Source organism: Lampris incognitus, chromosome 2 (genome assembly GCF_029633865.1).
Source record: "Lampris incognitus isolate fLamInc1 chromosome 2, fLamInc1.hap2, whole genome shotgun sequence".
Classification (NCBI taxonomy): Eukaryota; Metazoa; Chordata; class Actinopteri; order Lampriformes; family Lampridae; genus Lampris; species Lampris incognitus.
In genome coordinates this window covers 16,227,768-16,255,384 of record NC_079212.1, presented here as the reverse complement: position 1 = coordinate 16,255,384, position 27,617 = coordinate 16,227,768, and the positions used below count along the sequence as shown (strand labels likewise).

The following is a 27,617-nucleotide window of genomic DNA, read 5'->3' as shown; positions in this document are numbered from 1 at the left end:
GACTGAATTTAGTTCTCCATTCGTCCAGTAGAGGTATTGCAATAATTTGTGTATTAGTTTGTGTGTGCATTACTAGTTCACCGGGATTTGAAATGAGGCTAGTCATTTGTTGGTCCAAGGCCAAATGACATGGCACAAAGCTTTTTCCAGAGACCTTGGTACGACGTACATATTTTTCAGAACAGCCATACAAAAGCTATTTGTAACCATGCAGTTATGAACGAACCGACAAAACATCCTGAACATATTTTTCCTTCATGTGTCCATCATAGTGCCTTTCTAGACCTGGAGGCTTCTCTCATGAAATAGTGGGGATTTTTTTTCTCTTCACAATTTACAAGGAATACTTTCAGAATCCCACGATTCGATTTTGATTCTTGGGGTCACAATTCGATTCAAAATCGATTTTCGATTCAAAAGGATTCTCGAGTCAAAATTCATTCTGGATTTGGTACATAGGGGTGCTAATTTCATAATCTACTCAAGTCCGCTGTGTGCTAATAAAGGCAGCGGAGCAAATTATGGCATGAAAACAGACTGAAGTGTATATAAGATTATGTAGTTTTTATATTTGGAAAAAGTCAAGTTCGCTATGGGATGGCCTGGCGACCTGTCCAGGGTATCTCCCTGCCTGCCGCCCAATGACTGCTGGGATAGGCTCCAGCATCCCCATGACCCTGACAGCAGGATAAGCGGTTTAGATAATGGATGGATGGAAGTTATATCAATTGATTGCAATAATGTGAACACACAAAGGCAAACATAACCTTTCTCAGTAAAAAACCGACGTGATGGTATGTCGTACTTTGGCTCAATTGTCTGGATCACAAATCTACAGCTTTCATTGTCGACTACGCTGTCGCAGGTCTTTTGAAATGAAACAGGCGATGGATCTAGTTTTTTTTGCCCATTCAGAACTGGCTGGGAGTTTGGTAAAGTGGTGCAGTGTGCGTTGGCTGTTTGTTAATGTTGCAGGAGGTCGTTGTTCCACTTTCAACTCTGGGTGAAGGCGTATGATGCGAGACCTAACATTTGTAGTGTTCCCAATATACTTAACTTTCGTTTCACATATTTTGCATATTGAATGACTCATGTCAAGCTCCTTCTTCCCCGGGAGATTTTAAAAATAAAAAATGCGCCCAAACGCTTGCCTGCAATGATGACGGGACTGGCTGAATTTGTCGCTGCTCCATTTTTAGAAAGGCTACCAAGAGCTAACGTTAGCAGTGACTGACTGGCCACTGTTGTGTTTTCCGGAAGCCAGAAGAGGTGGGCAGCCAAGTCAACATTGCCAGCAGCGAGAAGGCTACTTAAGACTGATTTTTTGGAATTTGTGAGTCTATTCAGAATCATAGAAGATAAAAATCGCAATTCTTACATAAATTGATTTTTCCCCCACCCCTACAATTTACCTTAAAGAACAGAAAACTACAAAGGTAGTAGTTTAAATGTAAATACTGTTAGCCACATGGTGTGTAGTGACCTATTGGTGGAGAAAGTAAGGTGGGAGTTGGAGCTGTGCAGGGTCTCTCCAGAACTGCCGTGAAAATGGACAGTGAAGGTCAGCACCATGCCGAGGGGAATGGCAGACAGGATCTCTCCTTTGGAGGTGTGAAGTGCTGCACTGGTACTGAAGCGCACATAAGATACAGGGACCACCTAGGGGCAACAAAGGGTTACTGCTGAGTGATATGGAAAATATCATCAAGACAATCATTGGAAATTTACACTATACATATACAGACGGGTGACAAATTTAAAGAAAATCCAACATAAAGTGTCTTAGTAAGGTGTTAGGCCACCACCGGCCTCCAGAACAGCTTTAATGCTCCTTGTCATAAGATTCCCCAAGCCTCTGAACTCTACTGGAGGAATGGAACACCGTTCCTCCAAAAGATATTCCCTCATCTAGTGTTTTGATGGTGGCAGAGAACGCTGTCTAACACGTCGGTCCAAAATCTCCCATAGGCGTTCAATAGGGTTGAGATCTGGTGACTGTGAAGGCCACAGCATATGATTTACATAATTCTCATACTCATCAAACAATTCAGTGACCCCTCGTGGCCTGTGGATGGGGGCATTGTCATCTCAGAAGAGACCACTCCCATCAGGATAGCGATCTCTCATCATAGCATAAAGGTGATCACTCAGAATGACTTTGTATTAATTTGCAGGGACCCTTCCCTCTAAGGGGGACAAGTGGGCCTAAACCATGTTAGGAAAATGTCATAACAGAGCCCCTGGACCCCCTCACTGTAGGGGTCATGCATTCGGGTTTTTCCTTCAACTTGTCACCCATCTGTGTGTATAAAAAAATGTGTGCGTGTAACAGATATATATATCATGTTGAACTGTTTGGTAATGTAAAGTATAATATCAAACCAACATTCCTTTTAAAACCATACTACTTTGAACACTTAATTTTGTAAGAAATTTTAGGTAATTGATCCTTGTTTTTATAAATTTAGACAACAAAATCGTGTTATCAAAATGTGACAATATCAAAGTTTCAATACCGTTGAAAGACGGTAAACGAATTACTGTCCAGGCCGAATTACAGCCAAGTCATACTCAACATATCCAAAGACAATGTCAGCTATCATTTTAAGGGTCAGTGCTGCTATTAACGACTATGGAATGCCAATACTACTCTGCTGAGCATTAGTCCGGTTAATGGAGCTACTTTATCAAAGAGACTCTGGAATTTACTGAGATGGATTTTGCTGTCAACAGTATTCGGAGGAATGCAAAGGACCCAGTGAACCTGGCCTCAAACTCACTCAGTCACAAACTGACATTTAGTGTCATATTTAGCTGTACCATCGGCATAGATTTGGGATTTCAATTAACGCCTTCATTCTCTTTGGTAAGAAAATTCTGCAACCCCGACACTATTCTCTTAGCCTCTCCCTCATGTTCCATCACTTGGTATTGTCCATGTGGTTTCATTTGAGGTAGGATTTCACAGAAATGCCAATGACGGTGATGCAAGTAAGACTAGCTCAATCATCTTTAACATTCTCAAATAAATTATTCTTTTGATTAAGATTAAGTTTCCTTTATTAATTCTGTTGGGGGAAATTCATCCATCCAAACTGCTTATCCTGCTCTCAGGGTCGTGGGGATGCTGGAGCCTATCCCAGCAGTCATTGGGCGGCAGGTGGGGAGACACCTTGGACACACGCCAGGCCATCACAGGGCTGACATACACACACACACACACACACACACACACACACACACACACACACACACACACACACACACACACACACACACACATTCATACCTAGGGACAATTTAGTACGGCCGAGTCACCTGACTTGCATGTCTTTGGACTATGGGAGGAAACCGGAACACCTGGAGGAAACCCATGCAGACACGGGGAGAACATGCAAACTCCACACAAAAGATGACCCAGGACGACCCCCAAGGTTGGACTACCCTGGGGCTGGAACCCAGGACCTTCTTGCGGTGAGGCGACAGTGCTAACCACTGGGCCACCGTGCCACCCTGCGGGGGTTCCGTTACTGCAATTAACCCATCCCAGCTGTGATCTATGTAGATAGGAGCAGTGGACTGCCGCCTTCATGCTGCGCCCGGGGACCAACTCCAGTTCTTTTCCCATTGCCTCGGTCAGGGGCACAGACAGGAGTATAAACCCTAACATGCATTTTGATTGTGGGGGAAACTGGAGCACCCGCAGAAATCCCACCACAGACACAGGGGGAACATGCAAACTCCACACAGAGGACAACCTGGGATGACCTCCCGAAGGTTGGGCAACCCCGGGGTTCGAACCCAGAACCTTCTTGCTGTGAGGTGACAACGCTAACCACTGGGTCACATGCTGCCAAAAAGTTTGACAAAAATTTTTATGCATTTCTGATGTGTGCTTGGGTGTTCTGGGTTTTTGGTTAGTTAAAAACTTGATTCAACTTTAACTGCAGAAATGGTGAAAAGGCATTTATTTTACAAAGTCAGTCTTAAGCTTCCAATCAGGATATGATGTAAATAATATGATATTATCTGTAATAATATATAACGTTACTCAGTTGAAAATGTGCAGTCAATACAAGGCCTACTTCCAATCACAAACTTAAGACAATGATCTGGTATTGGCCTGTTCACAACAAAGTCACACAACAGATGTTTCACATTTGTGATGCTATGAATCCTTGGTAAAACACAAAAATTGCTTATCTCTCCTTCAAACTGACCTTGAGAGCAAGGATGAGAGTTTGGTTGACACCAAACGGCTCCTGTGAGGTGACCAGTAGGGAGGAGGAGCCGGTAAGAGAGCCAGAGGAGAGAAGACCATTATCATTCACTTGGGCAATGACACCCTGGTCGGGGCACTCCAGCATCCGGTAGGAAACAGCACCCACACCGTCCCTGTTGAGGTGCCATATCAAACAGAAAACTTAAGATCTGTCGAGTTCTGCAACGCCTCCATTGTTATAATTAATTATCTTGGTTAGGAAATCCGGATGCTCCTCTATTTAAGATCCCATGAAATGAAGAATGTATTCTCATCTTTGTAAACTGTTTTATCGGTGCGTCATATACATCTATTTACTACTGTATTCGAAGTGAACTTCTACCACCAAATAGAACTTAACCAATAGCCCATCAGTGTTCCCATTCTTCTAAAAATGTGCTACCTCCCCTCACAAAATCCCTCTCAACTGCTTACTTTCATTTGGATAAACGTCAAATAGCGAGGAGTTTGTGGTGCTCTAAATGCCACTTCACATGACCTTTAAAATAACATATGTGTAATAAGCAAACACAGAGATGGAAGTTGAAAGAAAGACAAGTGAAGGGGTCATTTCCTGTCCAAGCACCAATATGTCACCTGTTAGTTTGGAGCTTGAGAATCGAGTTCGGAGCCATCAGTATCTCCTCTGCCTCCACTTCTGGATTAATCATGTGCAGCTTGTCATAAACCTTGATCAAAGGAAAAAAGTTGAAACCTCGTTTATTAGGAAGGATTTTAATCATTCTTTGATGTTTTGGTTTTTGTGACATGTCATAGTCTAATGCAGTCTGAAGCTGGATGCACTCTGCACCAACTAATCTGCGCTCTTATCACTTGGCTAAATTGGCTGCAATTTAAGATATTCCAACTCTCGACAACTTCAAAACTTTCTGTCTTTTAATGCCAGGCCTCTCTGGCGTGGAGCAGCAGGGGACAGGAGAATATTGATGAACAGAAAAGATCCATAAACTGGGACCTTTATAGAATAACTGAGCACCGGCCTTACGGCACTTGTATCTGATAGATGGTCTACACATGAGGAAGTGTACAGCTTGGACGTGTCCCCGCATAGCCCTGTGGAGGGAACTAGTAACCACAGTGTTGACAGGGTTCTTACTTCTTACCCTTTGGGAAAACATTTTACAAGACTTTAGCTTGGATATCTAGGATAGACAGCCATTGTTCACAGAAGGTCATATTATTCAGCATCAACTAAGTGCAAGCCTCAACAGTCTCTAAATGGACTTGTAAATAAATGTGTCTTCTAGCTGATCACTGAACATAACCTCGAAACGTCAAGAAGTGATGTGCAGTCACAGCAGCTAAAAATATGGTTGAAAATATGCAATCTCCAGGCATCCGGGTAGCATAACAGTCTGTTCTGTTGCCTATCAACACGGGGATCGCCAGTTCAACTCCCTGTGTTACCTCTGGCTTGGTCGGGTGTCCCTACAGACACAAGTGGCTGTGTCTGCGGGTGGGGGGCCGAATGTGGGTGTGTGTCCTGGTCGCTGCACTAACGTCTCCTTTGGTCAGTCGGGGCGCCTGTTCAGGGGGGAGGGGAACTGGGGGGAATAGCGTGATCCTCCCATGTACTACGTCCCCCTGGTCAAACTCCTCACTGTCAGGTGAAAAGAAGCGGCTGGCGACTCCACATGTATCAGAGGAGGCATGTGGTAGTCTGCAGCACTCCTCAGATTGGCAGAGGGGGTGGAACAGCGACCGGGACGGCCTGGAAAATGGGGTAATTGGCCAAGTACAATTGCGGGGGGGGGGGGGGTCAAAAAAAGAAAATATGCAACCTCATCTCACAATCATGTTAAAATTTTGTCATCTCAGTGGGTAAAAAAAAATTTTATGACCTAAATTCACAATTTTCCATGACCTCATTAATATTTCCAGGACATATGATCAATTTCACCATTTTCTAGGTGTCTTCCATGACTTGATACCTAGTCCATATATGTCCAGGTTTTTCAGGACGTGTGGGAATCCTGTCTTGAGGTGTACCTGGATCTGGACCTCATCACTCAGCTCCTGCAGGTTTCCCTCCAGCTTCCCTTCCTCGGGGTTGGTCGCTCTGAGCACCACTTTCAGCCCAGTCCGCCCTCTAGTTCTGCCAGTCAAACTCATGGCGAAGTTATGCTTCGCGTGGAGCCGCAAATTGGCCTAGGGGAGAGCGTGGACATTGTGAGGACAACAAAAATAGCCCACGTAAATCAAATAAAAAGTCAACAGTTGCAAGGCTAAAGAGACAAAGCGGATGCTTTATTTAATCTTCTTGCTGGGTAGAGCACATCTTTGTTTGCCCTAAATAAGTCAATCTGATAAAAGGGATTGAAGGGACAGCAGGGGCTAAAAATAGAAATAGCTTATCAGCAAGATCTGTAATGGCTGGTACATATACAACAGCATGAATTTGGGGAGGCAGTGAGGGGATTTAGCCTGCCCATTATCTCACCTCACTGTGACGTGATTGGACATCCACAATGTCTCTCTTAGTGGTGGACCAGTGGAAAGTGAGGCCAGGGACAGCACTGCCAAAAGAGAAGGGTGTCTGGCTGTTGGTCAGACCCATCACATATACAGGCATCTAAGGAATAAGAACACCACAAAACAAATCAGTGGATCAGTGAATATACTCTACAATGCTCAAATTTTGAGAAACATTTTTCATATGACAGTTATTCCACATAACGACAGTACCTGTGCCCCTGTCTTCATTCTTGTGATGGGAGCTCTGATTCGAATGGCTTTCAATTGCACAACTTCAACTTCTACTTCATCCTGTGGCACATACAGTAAAATGAGCAGGCTAGTTATATGTAAAGGCAGAATTACTATAGGTTATTCAAAGTCATCTGTAATTGAGATGTAAATAGCTTTACCTGAGAAATAATGACCAGCTTCCCAGTCTCGGCATCAACAGCTTGAACCAGTCCAGTGACAGTGACATTACCAATGGCAATACCCCTGACATGGCCGATGCCATTAACTGAGGCTATTTCCTCATTGGCCATGGAGAAAAGGATGTTGGACTGAGGCTGGGGGCCACCTTCGGATGTGATCTATGAAATGATGGCAGGGATACAAAAGAGAGCATGAGAGTGAAATGAGAGGGATGGAAATATATGACAAATAAAAATGGCACAATGGTGTATGAGTGTTAAGTCTCACAAAACTCCTCTCATGGACACTAATTCATTAATGTATGTGTCCTTTTCCATGCAATGTCTTGATAAAAATTAGTGGAAAGCAATTACACTTTGGGTGTTAAACTAACCTACACTAGAGGTATGGAAATCCAACAAAATTGATGTGCAGTGTGTGCTTAATACTGAGCTACAGGTTAAGGAATTAGCTAGATCCTTTGATAGATGGATAGTGTTTCCTGACTGGAGTATGAGCTGAGGTGCATCAAAGGAGAGCTCCGAGTTTAAACCAAGTAGCAATTAACAGCATCTCCTGGGACAGGCGCTGTTCTGGCAGAAGACTGCCTTATCAGTGGAGAGGGGGCAGTGACCAGCTGTTTGCAGACACCACCAAGATGCTGATATAATACATACCTGCATCATTGCCCCGATTAACAGAGTCATCTTTCTCGGGATGAGCTTAAACGGTGGAAAAACCTGAAAAGGGGAAAAGTTGAATAGTTGCTCACTTAGCTCAAAATAAATAAATTTAATGTGCAAGAGCCAAAATTAGGATAGACCATTTAAACACTGCATTTTCTCAAATTTGTCATAGTAAAAAAATAAAAAAATGCCATACCTCTATTTGCTGGGGCGCGGATGTTATTTTCTTTCCATTTTTATTTACAACAACAGCCGACAGTGTAGTCTGACCAATAGAGAGACCTTTGACCAGAAATATGGCCGTGTCCTTTTCCAAGGGATCAGGCAATGCTCTGGAGAGGAGGGGGGGAAACAAAACCTCAAATTCATAAAAATCAAACCTCTCACCTCCTGGGTACTCCACATAAAGTAGAATTAATGTTCAATAACTCACTGGAGAGAGACAATTGCAGAGGCTGCCTTTAGTTTCAGGTTCATGAAACGGAAATATTTGGCTGGGAAGGGCTTCTTGTCATCACCCAGAACTCTAACATGAGCTCTCACAGATTTCCCAATCTCCACCTAAACACGCAGAGGATATACAGCACCCATTCATTTGTTTCATAAGCATTCATAAGCAGGGCTAACAACAAGCACTTGATTCCCATTTAACAAAGCCTGACTGGCATAATCATTAAGACAATGCATCCCAATGTTGAGCACGTGTCAATACCAGGACATTTCTGGCAAAACAAAAAACAAAACTTGAGGTCTGAAACCGCATGAATGACAAGATTGAGTGCATTCTAACACTGATGAATGACTGGTACTGATTGCAGGGTTCCTGCGAGGTGTAGCTCGACTCTATGGGATGGGGGATTGCGGAGGCTGGACACCGACCTTGTCAACTACTCTCACATAAACCTCCAGAATGTCACAGACATGTACTGTGGCCTTGGCAGGGGCTGGAAACGCCAAACAAAGGTCATGAACCATCACTTTTACCACCCCTGGATGGATGGGGATAACCTGAGAACATAAAAAAAGGAATCAGGTGACATCGTCACTGGAAATTTAATACAGTTATACCCTTATGCAAGTCATCGCTGCACTTACATTTTCTCTCAACATAGGTGTTGGGCAGGGTGATAGACTATATCAAATATTATATTTTTGATTGAATATCTCGACATCGATGATGTGACATTATTTTGCGGATGACTATTAGTGTTTTATTAAGACATCTACACACAAGAGAATTTCAAGAAAATGATCATTCATGATGTGGATACAACGACCAAGCATGGTATTCACTGTTCATTTCACTTAGCGAAAACAGTCTCATAAGTTCAGGAAGTCATATCGCTTTACTCTAATGCAGCCTTTAAGACAAGGGAATGAAAACATTTGAGTTACATCACGATATTACGATCCCATATGGTATCTAATCTCATACCATATCATAATTATATCAATATGTTGCCCAGCTCTACATGGGTGCATATCAAACACTTACAATGACAGATTTCTTGAGAACACAAAAACTCAACAGGATGTTTACCATCAACGTAGAGTCTAAAATCTCTGCTGCTCACCTGAGCTGTTCCCTGGGCCTCTTGGAACAACACCTCTGCTATCCCTTTAATGCTGGTATTGACAAAGAAATGCCCCGAACCCTCTCGCAGAGCCAGGTCGGCCTGCAAGACAAAGCATATACACAAGACATTCCTAAAAAAAGACAAATAAATACCGATGGTCAGCCGGGAAATAACATCCCTGTAACTGCACCAAATTGTAATGGTTCTGCTGGCTTCAGAATATTAATCCACTTCTTTTCTTTTTTTAGATTTTCCCCCAATTGTACTTGGCCAATTAACCTATTTTCCGAGCCATCCTGGTCGCTGCTCCACCCCTCTGCCGATCCGAGGAAGGCTGGAGACTACCACATGCTTCCTCCGATACTTGTGGAGTCGCCAGCTGACTCTTTTCACCCGACAGTGAGGAGTTTCGCCAGGGGGTTGTAGCATGTGGGAGGATCACGCTATTCCCCTCAGTTCCCCCTCCCCCCCGAACAGGCGCCCCAACCGACCAGAGGAGGCGCTAGTGCAGCAACCAGGACACATACCCACATCCGGCCTCCCACCCGCAGACATGGCCAATTATGTATGTGGGGACGCCCGACCAAGCCGGAGGTAACACGGGGATTCGAACCGCCGATCACCATGTTGATAGGCAACGGAATAGATCGCCACGCCACCCAGGCGTCCCATATTAATCCACTTCTGACATCAAAGTGGACCTCTGACCGCTCTTACGCTTTATAATCCTCTTACACAGGTCACTAGCTTTTATTTAACCCCCCACCCACACCTGCTGGACAATGCCCCCGTGTTTCATATGTTGAAGAAAAAGAAAGGCACACCAGAGGACGGCATTTGTAAAGCAGGAGAATTGAACTTCAGCAGCGTGGATAAACAGCAAAACATGTCTCTTTATTCTGTCAGAACATATCTTAAATCAATAAATCAAGGACATCAGACACTTTGGTCTTTTCAAGTCTTTCTCTTACCCACACATCTGGGTGGTTGTATATGGTAACTGCACTGGGACTGACTGTCACATCTTCCACCAGCAGGAGCTCCAGAGTGGCCGAGACAGGGGTCAGGGGGTCATACTGGCAAAAAAAGAAGAAGAATTTGAATAGAAGATGTGCTAAGGGTTAAAGATGCAATTGTTATGCCAACATTCAAGCTTGTATATCTTTATTACAAAGTATGGACCTTTTTGTTTTTAATTGAAACCAGCAAAAGGTGAAACTTAAATCAAAATCTCTTGATGCATGCTCAATAATCCCGGTAAGGAAATCCCAGAAAGTTGAATCAGTTTATCTGGACACCACGTTTAGTGGGAGAAACATTTCATCACTCATTTAAGTGACTTTGTCTCAACTGACTGCATGTATCGACAACCTTATAAACAATATAGTGGCATAATGACTGAAACCAACGATCGGTTTCATATGTAAATTGCCATGACCATTAACTAGAGTTACAGTGGCCATATGTACTGTTCACAGAGGACTGGAGAATCACAGCATTGTAAGATGGTGACAGATGTACTCTTAGTCCCCCTCCTCGGTTCAGGGATGGTTGTTCCCTCTTCACATCGATGGCCTCCGACTCCCTGTTCAAACCAGCGTTCCTCCCCATCAAGGAAAGCGTGGCCACTGGCCTATAGATGGGTGTAGACTGTGGAGTCCTGGCCTGACACGTTAGCTCTTCTGTGTTGAGCCATCCTCTTCGCCGGCGTCTGTTTGGTTTCCCCAATGTACAAGTCACGACAATCCTCCCAGCACTTAACAGCGTACACTATATTGCTCTGTTTGTGCCGCGGGACCTGATTGTTGGGGTGGACCAATTTCTGGTGCAGCATGTTTTGGGGTTTGAAAGCAACCGAAACGCTGCGTTTGAAAAATATGTATCTCAACTGTTCTGACACTCCCCCCACATACGGAATCACCACTGGTTTATTCTTAGACAGCGGTGGTCAGCATCCTGACGACTCCTAGTTTGTGCTCCAGTCAATGATGAGAAAGTCAAACCTTAAGTACTGATCAGTATGTGTAGGTTTACGGTAAACAACAATCAAATGTCCCCCATCATTTGCAATTTCACAGTCTAAGAAGGCTAACCTGTCATTTTTCACATCCTCCCTGGTGAACTTGATGTCAGTGTTGGTCAGTGGTAAGGGTGGTGCTATTGCAAAGGGTGGAGTAATCCTGTAATTTCAGACGGACTACCTCCACTGCCTCATTAACAGGAACATGTGAGGAGAGACATAAGAAACCATTGTTTCATCCACCTCCACCTCATCCACAAAACCCATAGTGTTCTGAATGTGATGTTCATTACCACCTACCAGCGGGTTAAGAGTAGATGCCAGAAACTTAAGCGATGTTATAGGTCATTGAGTTAATCATACTAACAGGCCATAATAGCACATCCTGTTTATGTATCTTAGGTAAACCATACAGACTAGGTGTTAGGTGTAGCTTCCCCTGGGTATAATCTGTGGTACATAATTCTGTCAATAGCATTGTCTTGTTCTAACAGCTTCAGACAATCTAGCACCTTTTTCATGTAACCACTGCCTGGATCTCGTTTCAGGGGCTTATAAGTATTTATGTCACTTATGTCATAACTTGCTGGTCTGGTTTAAGACAACAGTGCATCTGCCTTTGTCCGCCAGAAGGATGATGATGTCTGCTGATGTTGGACGGCGGCGGCTTCGCATTGCTGAGGCAGGCTGAAACTTTTGTCCAACAGTTGCGCCGCCTCCAGATCCGTGATGTTGGTTGTTGTGGATCACCGATTCTGTGGCTGTGATCAGTTCCACTAGCGGGATTTGCCTCAGCGTGACAGCAAAATTCCGCCCCTTAGCAAGAATGTCTTTCGCTGCCTGGGTGAGTTGTCTCTCGGACAGATTCTTCACCAAATTGTCCACATCACTGGCGTTTGTCACACATCACCACATCTATGTGAAGAGGGAACGACCATCCCTGAACCGAGATGGGCTAAGAGTACATCTGTCGCCATCTTGCAATGCTGTGAATCAGTACGTTTACATGACACGTAAACATGTTAGCTCGACTGAAATCGAAGTTGTAATAGTCGGACTAACACACCCAGATAATGCGATTGGAAGTCAATTTACTTCTGCATGTATACACCTTAGTTGGACTGGAGCTGGTCGAGGCAATCTGGGCACGCACTAACTTTCTGCGTGCCAAGTCTAACCCGGACGTCGAGCAGCGTAAACAGAAGAAGAGGGGGACACAAGAAGAAGAAGCCAGTAACTGCAAACATGGCGAAAACATCGAGAGCTCATTTTTGGATGGATGAAGAGACGGAGTATACGCTTACTCAGCTGAAAGACCTGAACATTTTAAAATACATGGATGGGAGGAAGACAAGAAATGGCGACTTATTCAAAAAAGTAGCCGAGCAGCCGATGACTGTTTTGCTCTGCGTGTGTGACGTAATAGGTCAACCGGTAATGGCCCAATACAAACAAGCTCGACTAAACTGTGCATGTAAATGTACTGAATGCAACTATTCCCCAATCCTCTGTGAACAGTACACATGGCCATTGTAACTCCAGTTAATGGTCAGGGCAATTTGCATATGAAACCTATCGTTTGTTTCGGTTGTTATGCAGCTGTGCTGTCTAAGGTTGGGGGATACCTGCAGTCAGCTGAGACCGACGAAGTCACTTAGATGATTGATAAAACATCTCTCCCAATAAACTTTGTGTCACATGAACTGATTAAAATTTCTGAGATCAAATCAAAATCACTTCCTGTCATACTACTGTGCCACTCACACTGTATAAGTCTGAGATTTTATGGAGAAAATTATGCTTATAAGTTGTTTGGAAAAAATAAATTGGCATAAAGGGGAAATGCGTCATTGAACCGCTTATAGGAGGACCGTTTGGATAACGGCATGAGTTGGTGAGTGTTAAGCTCCAATTCTGGGAAATGTGTAGCCATCAGAAACGTAAGTGCGATGGAAAAATACTTTCATGACAACATTTTATCATTACTTTTCGTTTCATCATCATTGCTGTCATCATCATCGTAGCTCAAAAAATAATGCCCTTTTAGGGAAGATTGCAGGCTGCGTTCAGGGACTGTTTCACTTCATAGCGTTCTGTCTGTCTGAGGAAGTGAAAATGAAAAAAAACAAAAAACCAAAAACCAAAACGTTATTTTGGTAGGCTTGTCTTTCTCTTACTGGAGTGAGAACTTTAGCTGCATTCAGATGAGGACCCTGGTAACCAAAAGCAGTTACTGTAATGGCAGAAATCCCAGTTTGATGGTGCACAAGAACTGTTTGACGACCTGCCAGACAAAAAAAAAGTCATCAAACTCAAGTCCTTAGAAACACAAAGTCGCATCAGAACTGATGAAAAGGAATCAAATGTTTGAGAGGATAACTCCTGTCTTTCCCTCACTGGTCTATCGCTCCATTACATCTTTCCTATTTTCTAGATGTGGAATACAGCTATAGTGAGTAGACCAGGAAACTCTCTTTTTACGAAAAAAAAAAACAACATAAAAAACAGGCTTTGCACTAGAATTAAACCGGAAACCGGAGCCCCCAGAGGAAACCCACGCTGACACGGGGAGAACATGCAAACTCCGCACAGAGGACAACATGGGATGACCCCCAATGTTGGACTACCACAGGGTTCGAACCCAGGACCTTCTTGCTGTGAGGTGACCGCGCTAACCACCGCGCCACCCCCATTCAATTAACCATCCAACCAATTTGAGTCAAAATTTTGAACTATTGCAACAGATTAAGCTATGCCTGAAATAGTTCACGTTTTAACTAAATGGCTTGACATGACAAAGTTTGTGTTCGTTTGACAAGTGGGCAAATAAACTGAATAATCTAAACTTTCCTCCTTGTTTTGTCTTGCTCACTTGGTGACCCATAATTTAAATCATCCAGTCTGGGTCGATTCCATCAAAATGATGGACGGTACCTGGAATTATCAGTCAACGATTTAAAATTCGGTAAATGACGGAAAATTCTCAGCTAACGCAACCCCTGCATAAAAACACCCATAAACCCAACAGGAAACTTTTTTTTTTGCGACATCAGAGGCTTTACCGTGAAGTTTCTTCTGTTTGTTGCTGTCCAGATGTGGCTCCAGCTCCATGGGCATGGTGGGTTCAATACTGGCCAGCGACACTTTGGTCGACTCCCACTTTATACTCAGCGAGCTGAAGTTGTCAAACTTCCTTCCTTGGCTGTCGAAAGCAGCCAAGTCCAAAACGGGGTTACGGTAATTTGAGACAGGCACCTGTAGAAGCACATTTTATTATTGAAATTAAAGATTGCTTTGAAATTGTTGAATAACTTTTACCTTGTGTTACATGAAGTCAGTCTTTAAATACGCTATAAAAAATAGGATCCAGTTTATAAGAATGTAACACATTTTGTTGTCAAAAGCTACCTTTCAAAAGTACTTTCAATAGTTGTAACTTTGTGCTGTCATTTTCTAATACCAGTATAAACTATTCAAACAGTGGCGCTCTCATTTTGGGAAAAAAAGTGCTGTATATTCATATATATAAACATACAGCTCTCTTTTAACTTATTTTTAGCTTTGGTCTTCGTGTGTATATCTTATATTGTGTTTGCTGTGTTTGTCTGTGTCTGTCTTGCACTGATTGGTGAAGCCACAGCCCTCATTTCATTTTTAACATGTGCCTGCACATTGTTTTTAATGACAATAAAATTGAATTGAATTGAATTGAATACATATAGTGATTTACAAATGAAAAGCAAAGATGAAATCTATGCACACGATATAGAACCAATGGTGCAGTATAGGAAAAAAGGTATGCAGAGACCACATACTACTTGTTTGCTATGTTGCAGCAGCGGGCAAGTCAGATCAAGCTGCGGGCTGGTGTACACCGGGGCCAAGGTGAGCCGGGACAGGGGGGAGCACACAAACTTGACCACTGCCAGCTCCAGAGCAGGGTAGGGATTGGTCAAGCTGGGGTTGTTTCCAACATTCACCTCCAAAACCTGAAGGATGAGATTGTAATCGACCAATTAAACATGTCAACAAACAGACAAGCGGAACAGGTAACAAAGGAATGAGACGGTATGATAACAACCATAAGATGATTAGTGGAGTTTCGAGAGATGATAATATCTTGATTTTGTGAACACTTTGCAGCCTCAAAGGTTTGGCGCTTGCCATTTGATATCTGGAACATATAATTCTTGTATTGTGTACTGCTCTGGTAGAAAATTGCTTTTAAAATCAGTCTCCATGTCACGATAATGTTATTCAGCATGAGAAAAGCCAGTGCACACAAGGAGGTCTCAGCCCATTTGTACATGAAGGCTTTCAGCTTCAGTTGGTTTTCTTGGGCTGAACAATGGGCACTGTGTCTCTTGCTTATGACATAACTGGGAAAAATTTGCACTTCTATACCCAGCGCTAGAACTGCCCCCCCCCTTTTCTTTCCCCCCCCCCCCCAACTGTACTCGGCCAACCAACCCACTCTTCCGAGCCGTCCCGGTTGCCACTCCACCCCCTCTGCCTATCCAGGGAGGGCTGCAGACTACCACATGCCTCATTCGATACATGTGGAGTCAACAGCCACTTCTTTTCACCTGACAGTGAGGAGTTTCACCAGGGGGACATAGCATGTGGGAGGATCAAGCTATTCCCCCCAGTTCCCCCTCCCCCCCGAACAGGCGCCCCGACCGACCAGAGGAGGCATTAGTGCAGCGACCAGGACACACACCCACATCCGGCCTCCCACCCACAGACATGGCCAATTATGTCCACAGGGACACCCGACCAAGTTGGAGGCAACATGGGGATTTGAACCAGCAATCCCCGCATTGGTAGGTAACGGACTAGACCGCCACGCCACCCGGATGCCCCCGGTAGAACTGTTTTTTGTTGTTTTTTTTTTTTTAACAACCATCATAATCAAGGATAAGAAAACCACACAGTGTGTAAATAACTCGACAGTAGCAGTGGCCAAAATATTTCATGAATTTTTGTGAAACATTTAAAATTGCTATTCACCAAGTACCATCTAGCCAGAACATTTTGCCGATTTTGCAGTGAGAGCAGATGAGCTGAGATTCAAACGCTGAGCTGAAGTACTGGTTATCCAGAGTATGAAAGAAGTTTTTTTTGTTTGTTTTTTTTTCACCTTGGGATGAAAGCCTGAAGGCTTCGAAGACCAGAGTTAAAGCGAAGGTTCAGGTTTATTAACACAACGTGGTATGAGTTACTCGCAAGTAGGTATATCAACGTATAGGCATTAGCCTGGTTTGGTGGTTCTTGCAACAGCGAACTAACAGCTTATCTCAGAGAAAAAATAAACAGCAAAGAACCAGGTCAGGTAACAAAAACATTCTAAGCAACAAAACACACCATAAAAAGGTTTTAATTGTCACAAGAAGACAACATCTGTCATGAGTTACTGATGCCCTTTCTCCCCACACAATGACACTATATTTTGGACCATTTTTTTTCTCCTTTTTCTCCCCAATTGTATCCTGCCAATTACCCCACTCTTCCGAGAGTCCCAGTCGCTGCTCCACCCCCTCTGCTGATCCAGGGACGGCTGCAGACTACCACATGCCTCCTCCGATAAACGTGGAGTTGCCAGCCGCTTCTTTTCCCCTGACAGTGAGGAGTTTTGCCAGGGGGACGTAGCGTGTAGGAGGATCATGCTATTCCCCCCCGAACAGGTGCCCCGACCTACCAGAGGCAGCACTAGTGAAGCGACCAGGACACATACCCACAACCGGTTTCCATCCCGCAGACACGGCCAATTGTGTCTGTAGGGACGCCCGACCAAGCCGGAGGTAACACGGGGATTCGAACCGGCTATCTCTGTGTTGGTAGGCAACGGAATAGACCGCTACACTACCCAGATGCCCTGGACCTCTTTTTTTTAAGAATGCTAACACTATTTTACTTACTTTATTTAGAACATTTACGTTCTTCACTGGATTGTCAAAATGTTTTTGGGTGTTGTGATGTGGCGTGAAATGTTTCTGTTAGCAGACTCCATTTTCATGCCGTTCATTTTTCCCTGCCAGGCGACAAGCAGACAGATCTCTGGACATGGGACTCGCTGACTAGGCTGATGACCATGCATCAACATTCCTACCAGCGAGCAAGTCAGGCCAACTTGTGTCACAAAGCACAAACTATCCACTTAAAGTGTTTCATGTCTTGATCTTACCTGCTCACCCAGGGCCCTGCAGGTGGCTCTGACCCAATGTTGGTTATAGCTGTGAGATGAAGGGCCACTAAGTGCCAGATTAACACTGTCCTCATCCTCGGCCTTCAAGTTTCTGAAGAACTTGGACGGTTCCAAAACCCACGGCTTTGGACCTCCTTCAAAAAGCATCTCTTTAGATGAGCCCAGAGTCACCAAGGCAGAAGAGACGGGGTCGATCGCCTGCAAAACCACATTCAAATGTTAAATTTTCAATAGGAGTGGATTTAAAACAGCACATACTGGGACAATGTTAATCAGAAATAAACAATGCCAGAAAAATGAAACTGGTTCAGTATATAGCTGCTGGTGCAAGAGAAGAACATAATTTAAAAAAGCCTGTAATATTTAAGGGAACAGCTTCCATTCCCAGAACAAAGCCATTCCCCCCAAAACATTACTCCAACAAATAGCTGATGATCACATTTACAGTATATGAGTGTGTCTGTGCACATATGCATGTGTTTTTACATGTGCATAAATTGATAAGTGTGCAAGCCTGCGTGCACATCCCTGAAAGAGAAAGGCTGATTGCTGCTCTGAGGAGTTTAAAAACAAAAAAACAAAAAGGGCAAAGCACAATAGACTACACGCGGTTGGCTATAACACATGAAAATAAAGGCAGTGTGTCTCAAAAGTTAACAGGGAGGCAGACTGTGGCGTGGACTCACTCTGAGAGGAAGGTAGGCAGCAATGGTGATCTTGGCACTGAGGTGAACGTTTCCATGGGTGTAGCTAACTGTAAGGTCTGTGTACCCAGGAACCAGGGCCTTGGCCCTCACCCCACTGCAGTGGTCCTGGCCTGGAGCCAGCCTCCCTGGAGAGAGGAATGAAATTCGAGAGAGAGGAGTAGGTGGGGCGGCTGAAATATGATAACGTTCTATCTTGATAAAAATGAAGCTGGTCACTTTAGGTTACTCAGGGTGACATTTGTTTCCCCATCTGGAATGGCATCAACAACAGAGAGGCCATATCCATCCCAGCCCAGTGACCTTATCTATAAGGCAGAATGAAGATTTGCAGATTTGCCTGATATATATATATATATATATATATATATATATATATAATCCAGAGAGTCAAGGAAATTCTTTATGAGACAGTACAAGCTTGTTTCATGCCATAAGCAATCATCAGCCGTCAATAAAGCTACACAGGAAAGAACATACCATGTACTGCCTCGTCATGCACATCACATGCACAATGTCCAATGGGGAAGGGAAAGGTGCCTACATTCAAAAATTAAAAAACATGTGATCGCTAACAGCCCAGTTGGGGGGGGGGGGGGGGGGGGGTTGTTTGGTATTTGTCTATTGGCATGATTTATTTATAACTACAAAACAGGTGCTTATATCGATGTCTGCAATTGCTGGCCAATTCATTCCTGTTATTCAATGTGGACATTTCTGGTTTGCAAATGATAAAATATTTTTCAGTTAGACATAGATTGCACATTTTACTACTGGTTGAATACGCCCTGTTCTTTGAGAGGATTTTCCAGGTGGTTAAATAATTAATGTTTCTGTCCGCCAATGACCAAATATAACAGCTTAAAGATGTTACATTATTTAAACGGTTGTTTCTAAAGCTGCACGTGTGCATTAAACCTGTTTTTGAATGTTCCCTCTGTTAGACTGACCTATGTCTCCATTTTGCCGTTGTCACTTCTCGTCACCGTAGCTTGGCAGATAACTCCCTTCGTCTGGCATTTTCTTTCGAGGGGGCATGAGTCAATCACACGGCAGTTGTAGTAAATGGTATGTTCTTTCTTGTGTAGCTTTATTGACAGCTGATGATTGCTTATGGCATGAAACAGGCTTGTACTGTCTCATAAAGAATTTACTTGACTCACTAGATTATATATAGGGCCTCTGTTTTGTTTGTTTTTTTGTATTTAAAGATAAGAGGGATCAGTATCTGAGCCAGTTAGATGAGGTAGGCTTACCATCCAGCAGCTGGAAGATACCGTGGTTCTCCTCCTCGACTTGCAGGTCAAAGTGGAAGCAGTCGCTCAACATGACCCTCTCCCCCTCCTCCTCCTTGCCTCCCTCGCCCAAAAGACCAAAGATCCTGAGGGGCAGCTCCAGCACCGTACCCACTCTGGCCTCCACTGGGCAAGGAGAGAAATCCATAGCCACAGGCTCCACAACATACACCTACAAAAGTGTAAGGGGTCAGGGAGGCGTTAGGGAAGGGTGGAATATAAAATGGATTGGAGGATAAGAAATAGTAAAATTGGGGTCAGAAGGTAGAAAAGTTTGCAGTCGGATAGAAATCCGTATTAATATTTAAATTTTCATGCCTAAAAACCTTGAAGATGGCAGAGTAAAACATTCAGTACGTTTTTTTTCCATTTGTAAATGACCAATATTGTGTTTTTCCTCTTTATCCTTAATTTTTCTCAAACGTCTCAAGAACTGTGAGGAAGCGGTCTAGTCATTAATATTCATGAGCTAACCTTTGAGTGACAAGTTTGGAGGAAATGGATTTGATTTAATTGGTTGTATGTAAATGAACATAGACAAAAGTTCAGCTGAGGAACTCTTCAATAAAGAGATTATAAGAAAAACTGAATACCTTTTATACACACACACACACACACACACACACACACACACACACACACACACACACGGTACAAATTACATGATGATTAAAGTAATAAGTGGCAGTCAACAATATTAGAGTTTCAACTTCGGTCCACTTTTAAGATTCTGAGTTGGATACCGGTAGTTACCACCAGACAGTTATATTACAGGAGCACCCTGGGACATTTTAAGATTAAACTTACCTTCATCTGGCCGTAGTGCAGCGGATTGCGTACGTCATGAGCGTGCACTGTGCTGACGCCAATGTCAGTGACAGTTGTCATCACTCCTTTCACTGTCACCATGGCAACGGCTGTGTTGGAGGAGGACCAGCTAAAATTGCCACTGCCTCCTGTTGCCTGATGAAAACATCACAGAATACACAAACCCCAGCTAAGGAACCTCTCATTCTTGAGCTAATATTCAAACTATGCAATACTAAATGTAAGGACCGTTAAAATCTAAAAAAATAAAATAAAATCTTTACTTCATTTACCAGCATGCTTTGTGTCTTAAACATTTCCTGTGCGGGTGTGGTTTCCAAACATGTGGACCAATGGAATGCATTTGTTATTTGAATTTTTGTTATCGGCCAATGATATGATGTGGAGCGTTCTGCCCGCGAAATCGCGGGGTCGCAACGGTCGATCTCCTCGCGAAAAGGGGGGATTGAGCCGGACTCCAAGGAGAGAGGTCACATTTTTTTATCGCTCTCTCTGCTGGCCGCATTTGAGGACCCGAGGGTCGCAATTGGCCCACGGTCGGGTGCTTGCTGGTGGGGTTTGTTTCGGGTCGGATTGCATCGTTTCCCACCGGAGGACCATTGTCTTTGCCGGGGTTTTCGGAACGTTGCGACCTGTGGCCATCTTGCGGACGAAGGCCCTGCCGGGGAGCCGACGGCAAGCACAACGCCGACCATCGGAGGCCCTGCCGGAGAGCCAAAGGCAAGCACAACGCCGACCATTGGAGGCCCTGCCGGAGAGCCGACGGCAAGCACAGCGCCGACCATCGGAGGCCCTGCCGGGGAGCCGACGGCAAACACAGCGCCGACCATCCTCTGAGCTACACACAGCCTACCGGTCGTGGGAGTGTTGGGTCGTGAGTAACCTGGACAGAGCCCTTATACACACACACACCCACGCACTTTTGTCTCGTCGCCTGGGCATCGTAGGGTGTCTGCCTAGAGAACTGGTTTAATGTGCACCAACTGCCCCAACAGAACGCGCTGGGTATTTTGTATTCTTTTGATACTTTCTTTCTGTGTATTGTGAACGGTTGTCACACCCTGTGAAATTTTAATTAATGTTTAGTTGATCAACAGTACCACCCTCGTGTGGTACTCTCTGTTTTTTTTCTCTCTCTCTCTCTCTCACACTCTCTCTCCCTCTCTCTCTCTTTCATTATTATCCAATAAATCCTATTATTATTAATTATATTTCGGGTGTATTGGCAGCTCATTTACTTCTGGAGTGCTGGTAATAAGCGTGTACAGTATTTCAGTACACAGCAGGGTTACACGATCTGCCTTAACCATAGGTTTGTTTAAATTCTGGGAAGATACACCATTCACTAGCCTTAGGTAAGTGTAGTATTTTCTCAGTGGAGGCACCGCGCTACTACACTGATAAATATCCTGGTTAAATATTTCTATTATCATTTGTCACTATTATTGTCATTAGTGGCACTAGCCTACTAGTGCACAGGAGGTTCGGCCAGCTCAACATTCCACCGCTGAGAACTCAGGATCCTGTTGCGCCATTGGATTTGCTTGTAACACTTTAGTAACTGGTAGCATTAGGATGTTGTCTTGTTCAAATGTGCTTGGCGTTGCCCGCCAGTGAAGAAGGGGTTACATTTTGGAGGCACCGCCGGGATCATTCCTGTTTTACTAACTTTAGTAGGTAGTTTACTGTTTATTGTTGTTTGTTGTTGTGATTTAATACAGTTAGCAGGGAGCTCAGTCAGGCTGTCGAGTGGAGCCGTGAGGAAAATTTGGATGTGTCTCGTGCTATTTTGCTTAGCAAAGTGCCACTGAATGTCGGAAATGATATCGTGAGCCGTGTACTTGATACAGTCAAAGTTTTGGGTCGCACTCGGATACGTGGTTGCCGTAGGGACAAGACTGGTAGGCACATGTTCATTCTAGTGGAGACTTCTGCTGCTTTAGAACCCGTTTCTTTACCCCCTGAGATGGGAATTGTAGGTGAAGCGGGTCCCTGGTCTGTTCATGCTCTGAGTAGTTTGCCGTATGCTAACCCTGTCCCTGAAGGGGATGCATTTGAGGCCAAGCTGTTGGCATTGTTACAGCAGGAGGGTAAGTCAATGGGTGATGTTAAGGCTGTTGTCATGGGCACCCAGCATCCTACACCTGATGTCAGCACGGATTTAGTCAATGCCATAAGCAAGCTGGTGGACCGCTGTAATCAGGCCCCATCTGATGCACCTAGTTATAGGAAGCTGAGGTTGTTTTCAGGTTTGCGACCTGTTCCCCCTGGTGAGGAGGAATATGATTCCTGGATGGAACAGGCTACTCAGATGATCACTGAATGGCAGTGTGCAGATGCTGCCAAGAGGCAATGCATCGTTGAAAGCTTGCGTGGGCCTGCTGCGGACATCGTGAGGTTCTTGAAGGTCAGTAATCCCTCTTCCACGGCTACTGAGTATTTAACTGCTCTTGACACTGTGTATGGGTCCACTGAGAGTGGGCCAGATCTTATGGCATCGTTTTGCCATACATTCCAGGAAGATGGCGAGAGACTGTCTGCTTACCTCTATCGCTTGGATAAACTCCTCCACCGTGTTCTTGTGAGAGGAGGGATTGGTCCTGCTGACTTGAATCATGCACGCATGGAGCAGCTCTTTAAGGGTGCCCTTACCACTGACTTGGTGGCTTTATGTGTGTGAATGATGCATACTTTGCAAGATCCACCTACTTTCTCTCAGCTGATGCTGGAAATCCGAGAAGAGGAGCATTGGGTAAGTGTGAGAGAAGACACTAAGCTTTCTGTTACTGACGCTGCGGTTCCTCGTGCACGTGTGACTGCTGCTGTTGCTGTTCCCCAGGTGGCTGTGAATCCGGTGGCATCTGAGGTGGATAGTTTAAGGAATGAAGTCAAGGAGCTGACAGTTTTAGTGAGTAGGGTTTTGAGTGCTGCTACCCTGACTCCTGAAATGCCAGTCCCGCAGACTGCACTGGTTTCGCCGAGGGTTGATTCCTTGACCTTTCCCACGTCTGCTGCTTCATCTGCTTTGCCCGGCATCTTTTGCTATAAGTGTGGGGAGGATGGTCACACCAAGCGAGAGTGTGCGCGTTCTGAGAACCTCAGACTGGTGAATCGGAAGCTGATCAAAAAGGTCACTGCCACAGGGAAACATCAGCAGAGCTCAGTGATGGAACAGCGTCGAGCTCCATCACACAAAATCCGTTCCACCCAATGATTACCTCAAATTAAAGTAAGCCAGTCACCCCTGCCGGCTGGCTTAGTGGGGTCCTCTACTGAGATGCCTGTGCTGATAGAGGGGATTTATGCCAAAGCTCTTCTTGATAGTGGTTCCCAGGTCACTATCTTGTATCGCAGCTTTTATGAGGCGTATTTGAAACATTTGCCACTGCAGCCAGTGGAAAATCTTGAAATATGGGGTTTGAGCTCTCACAAATACCCATATGATGGCTACTTGTCTCTCAGGCTTGAGTTTACTGGGGCTGTTACTGGAGTGCCTCAGGTGGTAGACACCCTAGCTCTTTTGTGTCCTGACCCTCAGACCAAACAGGGGATAGCTATTTTGGTTGGCACAAACACTCAGGTAGTGAGAAAGTTGTTTGCTTCTTGTAGGGGACAGGAGGTAAGATTGGGTTCTGTGGCTGACACCACTCCTGCTCCCAGCCCTAAAGCTGTCAGGCGTAGAAGAGCTAAGGATAAGCGTAGGGTCGTTGGACCTGAAGTTTCGACTGCTGTGACTCAGGAACGGTTCATTTTCTCAAATAGCGATTCCGAGTCTGAGTGTGGCCGTTATGCTGAGGATGCAGTGCAAAACGCTCCTCTGTGTGTAAACATCCCGGATGTGCAGCCTGTGATGGAGGTAGACTCCACAGCGCCTTGTGTCTCCATTGAGTGTAGAGGTTTTAGTCCAGTGCATTCACCTAGCGAGAGGGTTAGTGTTCCCGAAGAGATAGAACCTACTGTCGGCTCACACGGTATAGTGGAGGTTGAAGAACCTGTTAACCAGCACTGTAGTTCTGATGCTCCCCTTCCAAATGCTTCTGATGTAGTTTCTTCAGAGTCCTTACCTGCAGTACGAAGGTCTCAACGGACAAGGAAACCTCCTGATAGGTTAGTGTATGGAGAGTTAGGAGTCCAGGGTGCAAACCATGTAGTCGCATCACACATGGCGCCAGTGCGGCCTCATGCCTGGTGGTGTAGCCCACACTCCTGTTGCAACACATGCACACCCACACCTGTGCTTATGCCATGCACTCCTGCCATTGCACCCATAGCTAGTTTCTGAGCGCTAGACTATGTTTGTTGTTTGGCAATTTCTTTATGTTGTTTTCCTTTCTTCCTTCTTCACCTTAGTAAGTATGTGACCTGGTATGGGCAGGACATGTTATTTATTTGGTGGGTGAGTTTTTTTTGTTTTTTGTTTATTGGGTTCTCTCTTCTCTTAATGCCTGTGTGACTCAGCATGGGGGCATGCTGTTTATTTGGTGGGGGGAGAGTGTAAGGACCGTTAAAATCTAAAAAAAAAATCTTTACTTCATTTACCAGCATGCTTTGTGTCTTAAACATTTCCTGTGTGGGTGTGGTTTCCAAACATGTGGACCAATGGGATGTACACTCACCGGCCAATTTATTAGGCACACCTGTCCAACTGCTTGTTAACGCAAATTTCTAATCATCCAATCACATGGCAGCAACTCAATGCATTTAGGCATGTAGACATGGTCAAGACGATCTGCTGCAGTTCAAACCGAGCATCAGAATGGGGAAGAAAGGTGATTTAAGTGACTTTGAACGTGGCATGGTTGTTGGTGCCAGACGGGCTGGTCTGAGTATTTCAGAAACGGCTGATCTACTGGGATTTTCACGCACAACCATCTCTAGGGTTTACAGAGAATGGTCCGAAAAAGAGAAAATATCCAGTGAGCGGCAGTTCTGTGGGCGAAAATGCCATGTTGATGCCAGAGGTCAGAGGAGAATGGCCAGACTGGTTCGAGCTGATAGAAAGGCAACAGTAACTCAAATAACCACTCATTACAACTGAGGTATGCAGAAGAGCATCTCTGAACGCACAACACGTCGAACCTTGAGGCAGATGGGCTACAGCAGCAGAAGACTACACCAGGTGCCACTCCTGTCAGCTACGAACAGGAAACTGAGGCTACAATTCGCACAGGCTCACCAAAATTGGACAATAGAAGATTGGAAAAACGTTGCCTGGTCTGATGAGTCTCGATTTCTGCTGCAACATTCGGATGGTAGGGTCAGAGTTTGGCGTCAACAACATGAAAGCATGGATCCATCCTATCAACGGTTCAGGCTGGTGGTGGTGGTGTAATGGTGTGGGGGATATTTTCTTGGCACACTTTGGGCCCCTTAGTACCAATTGAGCATCGTGTCAACGCCACAGCCTACCTGAGTATTGTTACTGACCATGTCCATCCCTTTATGACCACAGTGTTCCCATCTTCTGATGGCTACTTCCAGCAGGATAACACACCATGTCATAAAGCTCGAATCATCTCAGACTGGTTTCTTGAACATGACAATGAGTTCACTGTACTCAAATGGCCTCCACAGTCACCAGATCTCAATCCAATAGAGCACCTTTGGGATGTGGTGGACCGGGAGATTCGCATCAAGGATGTGCAGCCGACAAATCTGCAGCAACTGCGTGATGCTATCATGTCAATATGGACCAAACTCTCTGAGGAATGTTTCCAGTACCTTGTTGAATCTAGGCCACGAAGGATTAAGGCAGTTCTGAAGGCAAAAGGGGGTCCAACCCGGTACTAGCAAGGTGTACCTAATAAAGTGGCCAGTGAGTGTATTTGTTATTTGAATTTTTGTTATCGGCCAATGATATGATGTGGAGTGTTCTGCCCGCGAAATTGCGGGGTCGCAACGGTCGATCTCCTCGCGAAAAGGGGGGATTGAGCTGGACTCTAAGGAGAGAGGTCACATTTTTTTTATCTCTCTCTCTGCTGGCCGCATTTGAGGACCCGAGGGTTGCGATTGGCCCACGGTCGGGTGCTTGCTAGTGGGGTTTGTTTCGGGTCGGATTGCATCGTTTCCCACCGGAGGACCATTGTCTTCGCCGGGGTTTTTGGAACGTTGCGACCTGTGGCCATCTTGCGGACGAAGGCCCTGCCGGGGAGCCGACAGCAAGCACAACGCCGACCATCGGAGGCCCTGCCGGAGAGCCAAAGGCAAGCACGATGCCGACCATCGGAGGCCCTGCCGGAGAGCCGACGGCAAGCACAGCGCCGACCATCGGAGGCCCTGCTGCGGAGCCGACGGCAAACACAGCGCCGACCATCCTCTGAGCTACACACAGCCTACCGGTCGTGGGAGTGTTGGGTCGTGAGTAACCTGGACAGAGCCCTTATACACACACACCCACGCACTTTTGTCTCGTCACCTGGACATCGTAGGGTGTCTGCCTTGCCCTGCGCTTAGAGAACTGGTTTAATGTGCACCAACTGCCCCAACAGAAAGCGCTGGGTATTTTGTATTCTTTTGATACTTTCTTTCTGTGTATTGTGAACGGTTGTCACACCCTGTGAAATTTTAATTAATGTTTAGTTGATCGTGTGGTACTCTCTTTTTTCTCTCTCTCTCTCTCTCTCTCTCATTATTATCCAATAAATCCTATTATTATTAATTATATTTCGGTGTATTGGCAGCTCATTTACTTTTGGAGTGCTGGTAATAAGCGTGTACGGTATTTCAGTACACAGCAGGGTTACACGATCTGCCTTAACCATAGGTTTGTTTAAATTCTGGGACGATACACCATTCACTAGCCTTAGGTAAGTGTAGTATTTTCTCATTGGCAGCACCGCACTACTACACTGATAAATATCCTGGTTAAATATTTCTATTATCATTTGTCACTATTATTGTCATTAGTGGCACTAGCCTACTAGTGCACAGGAGGTTCGGCCAGCTCAACATTCCACCGCTGAGAACTCAGGATCCTGTTGCACCATTGGATTTGCTTGTAACACTTTAGTAACTGGTAGCATTAGGATGTTGTCTTGTTCAAATGTGCTTGGCGTTGCCCGCCAGTGAAGAAGGGGTTACATAAAAAAAAACACCTCTTTTTTGTGATATGACAAAGAATGTCAGTGATCGATTTGTAAAAAAAAAAATGTC

At 44.8% G+C, this 27,617-nt stretch overlaps 1 protein-coding gene across 1 annotated transcript in view; it reads right to left on the bottom strand.

Annotated features, from left to right (window-relative positions):
* nup210 (nucleoporin 210) overlaps positions 1-27,617 on the bottom strand; it is a 57,323-nt gene that overhangs the window by 16,903 nt on the left and 12,803 nt on the right. The window contains exons 12-31 of the mRNA XM_056273575.1: positions 20,445-20,600; positions 19,599-19,809; positions 18,325-18,470; positions 17,618-17,836; positions 15,249-15,422; positions 14,496-14,688; positions 13,611-13,717; positions 10,385-10,489; positions 9,411-9,512; positions 8,716-8,844; positions 8,270-8,397; positions 8,033-8,168; positions 7,828-7,890; positions 7,150-7,329; positions 6,968-7,048; positions 6,723-6,854; positions 6,272-6,430; positions 4,859-4,950; positions 4,221-4,395; positions 1,484-1,659 (exon numbers count right to left, since the gene is read on the bottom strand). Of these exons, the coding sequence (XP_056129550.1) occupies positions 1,484-1,659; positions 4,221-4,395; positions 4,859-4,950; positions 6,272-6,430; positions 6,723-6,854; positions 6,968-7,048; positions 7,150-7,329; positions 7,828-7,890; positions 8,033-8,168; positions 8,270-8,397; positions 8,716-8,844; positions 9,411-9,512; positions 10,385-10,489; positions 13,611-13,717; positions 14,496-14,688; positions 15,249-15,422; positions 17,618-17,836; positions 18,325-18,470; positions 19,599-19,809; positions 20,445-20,600 (2,864 nt within the window). The remainder of the gene's footprint in view (positions 1-1,483; positions 1,660-4,220; positions 4,396-4,858; positions 4,951-6,271; positions 6,431-6,722; positions 6,855-6,967; positions 7,049-7,149; positions 7,330-7,827; positions 7,891-8,032; positions 8,169-8,269; positions 8,398-8,715; positions 8,845-9,410; positions 9,513-10,384; positions 10,490-13,610; positions 13,718-14,495; positions 14,689-15,248; positions 15,423-17,617; positions 17,837-18,324; positions 18,471-19,598; positions 19,810-20,444; positions 20,601-27,617) is intronic.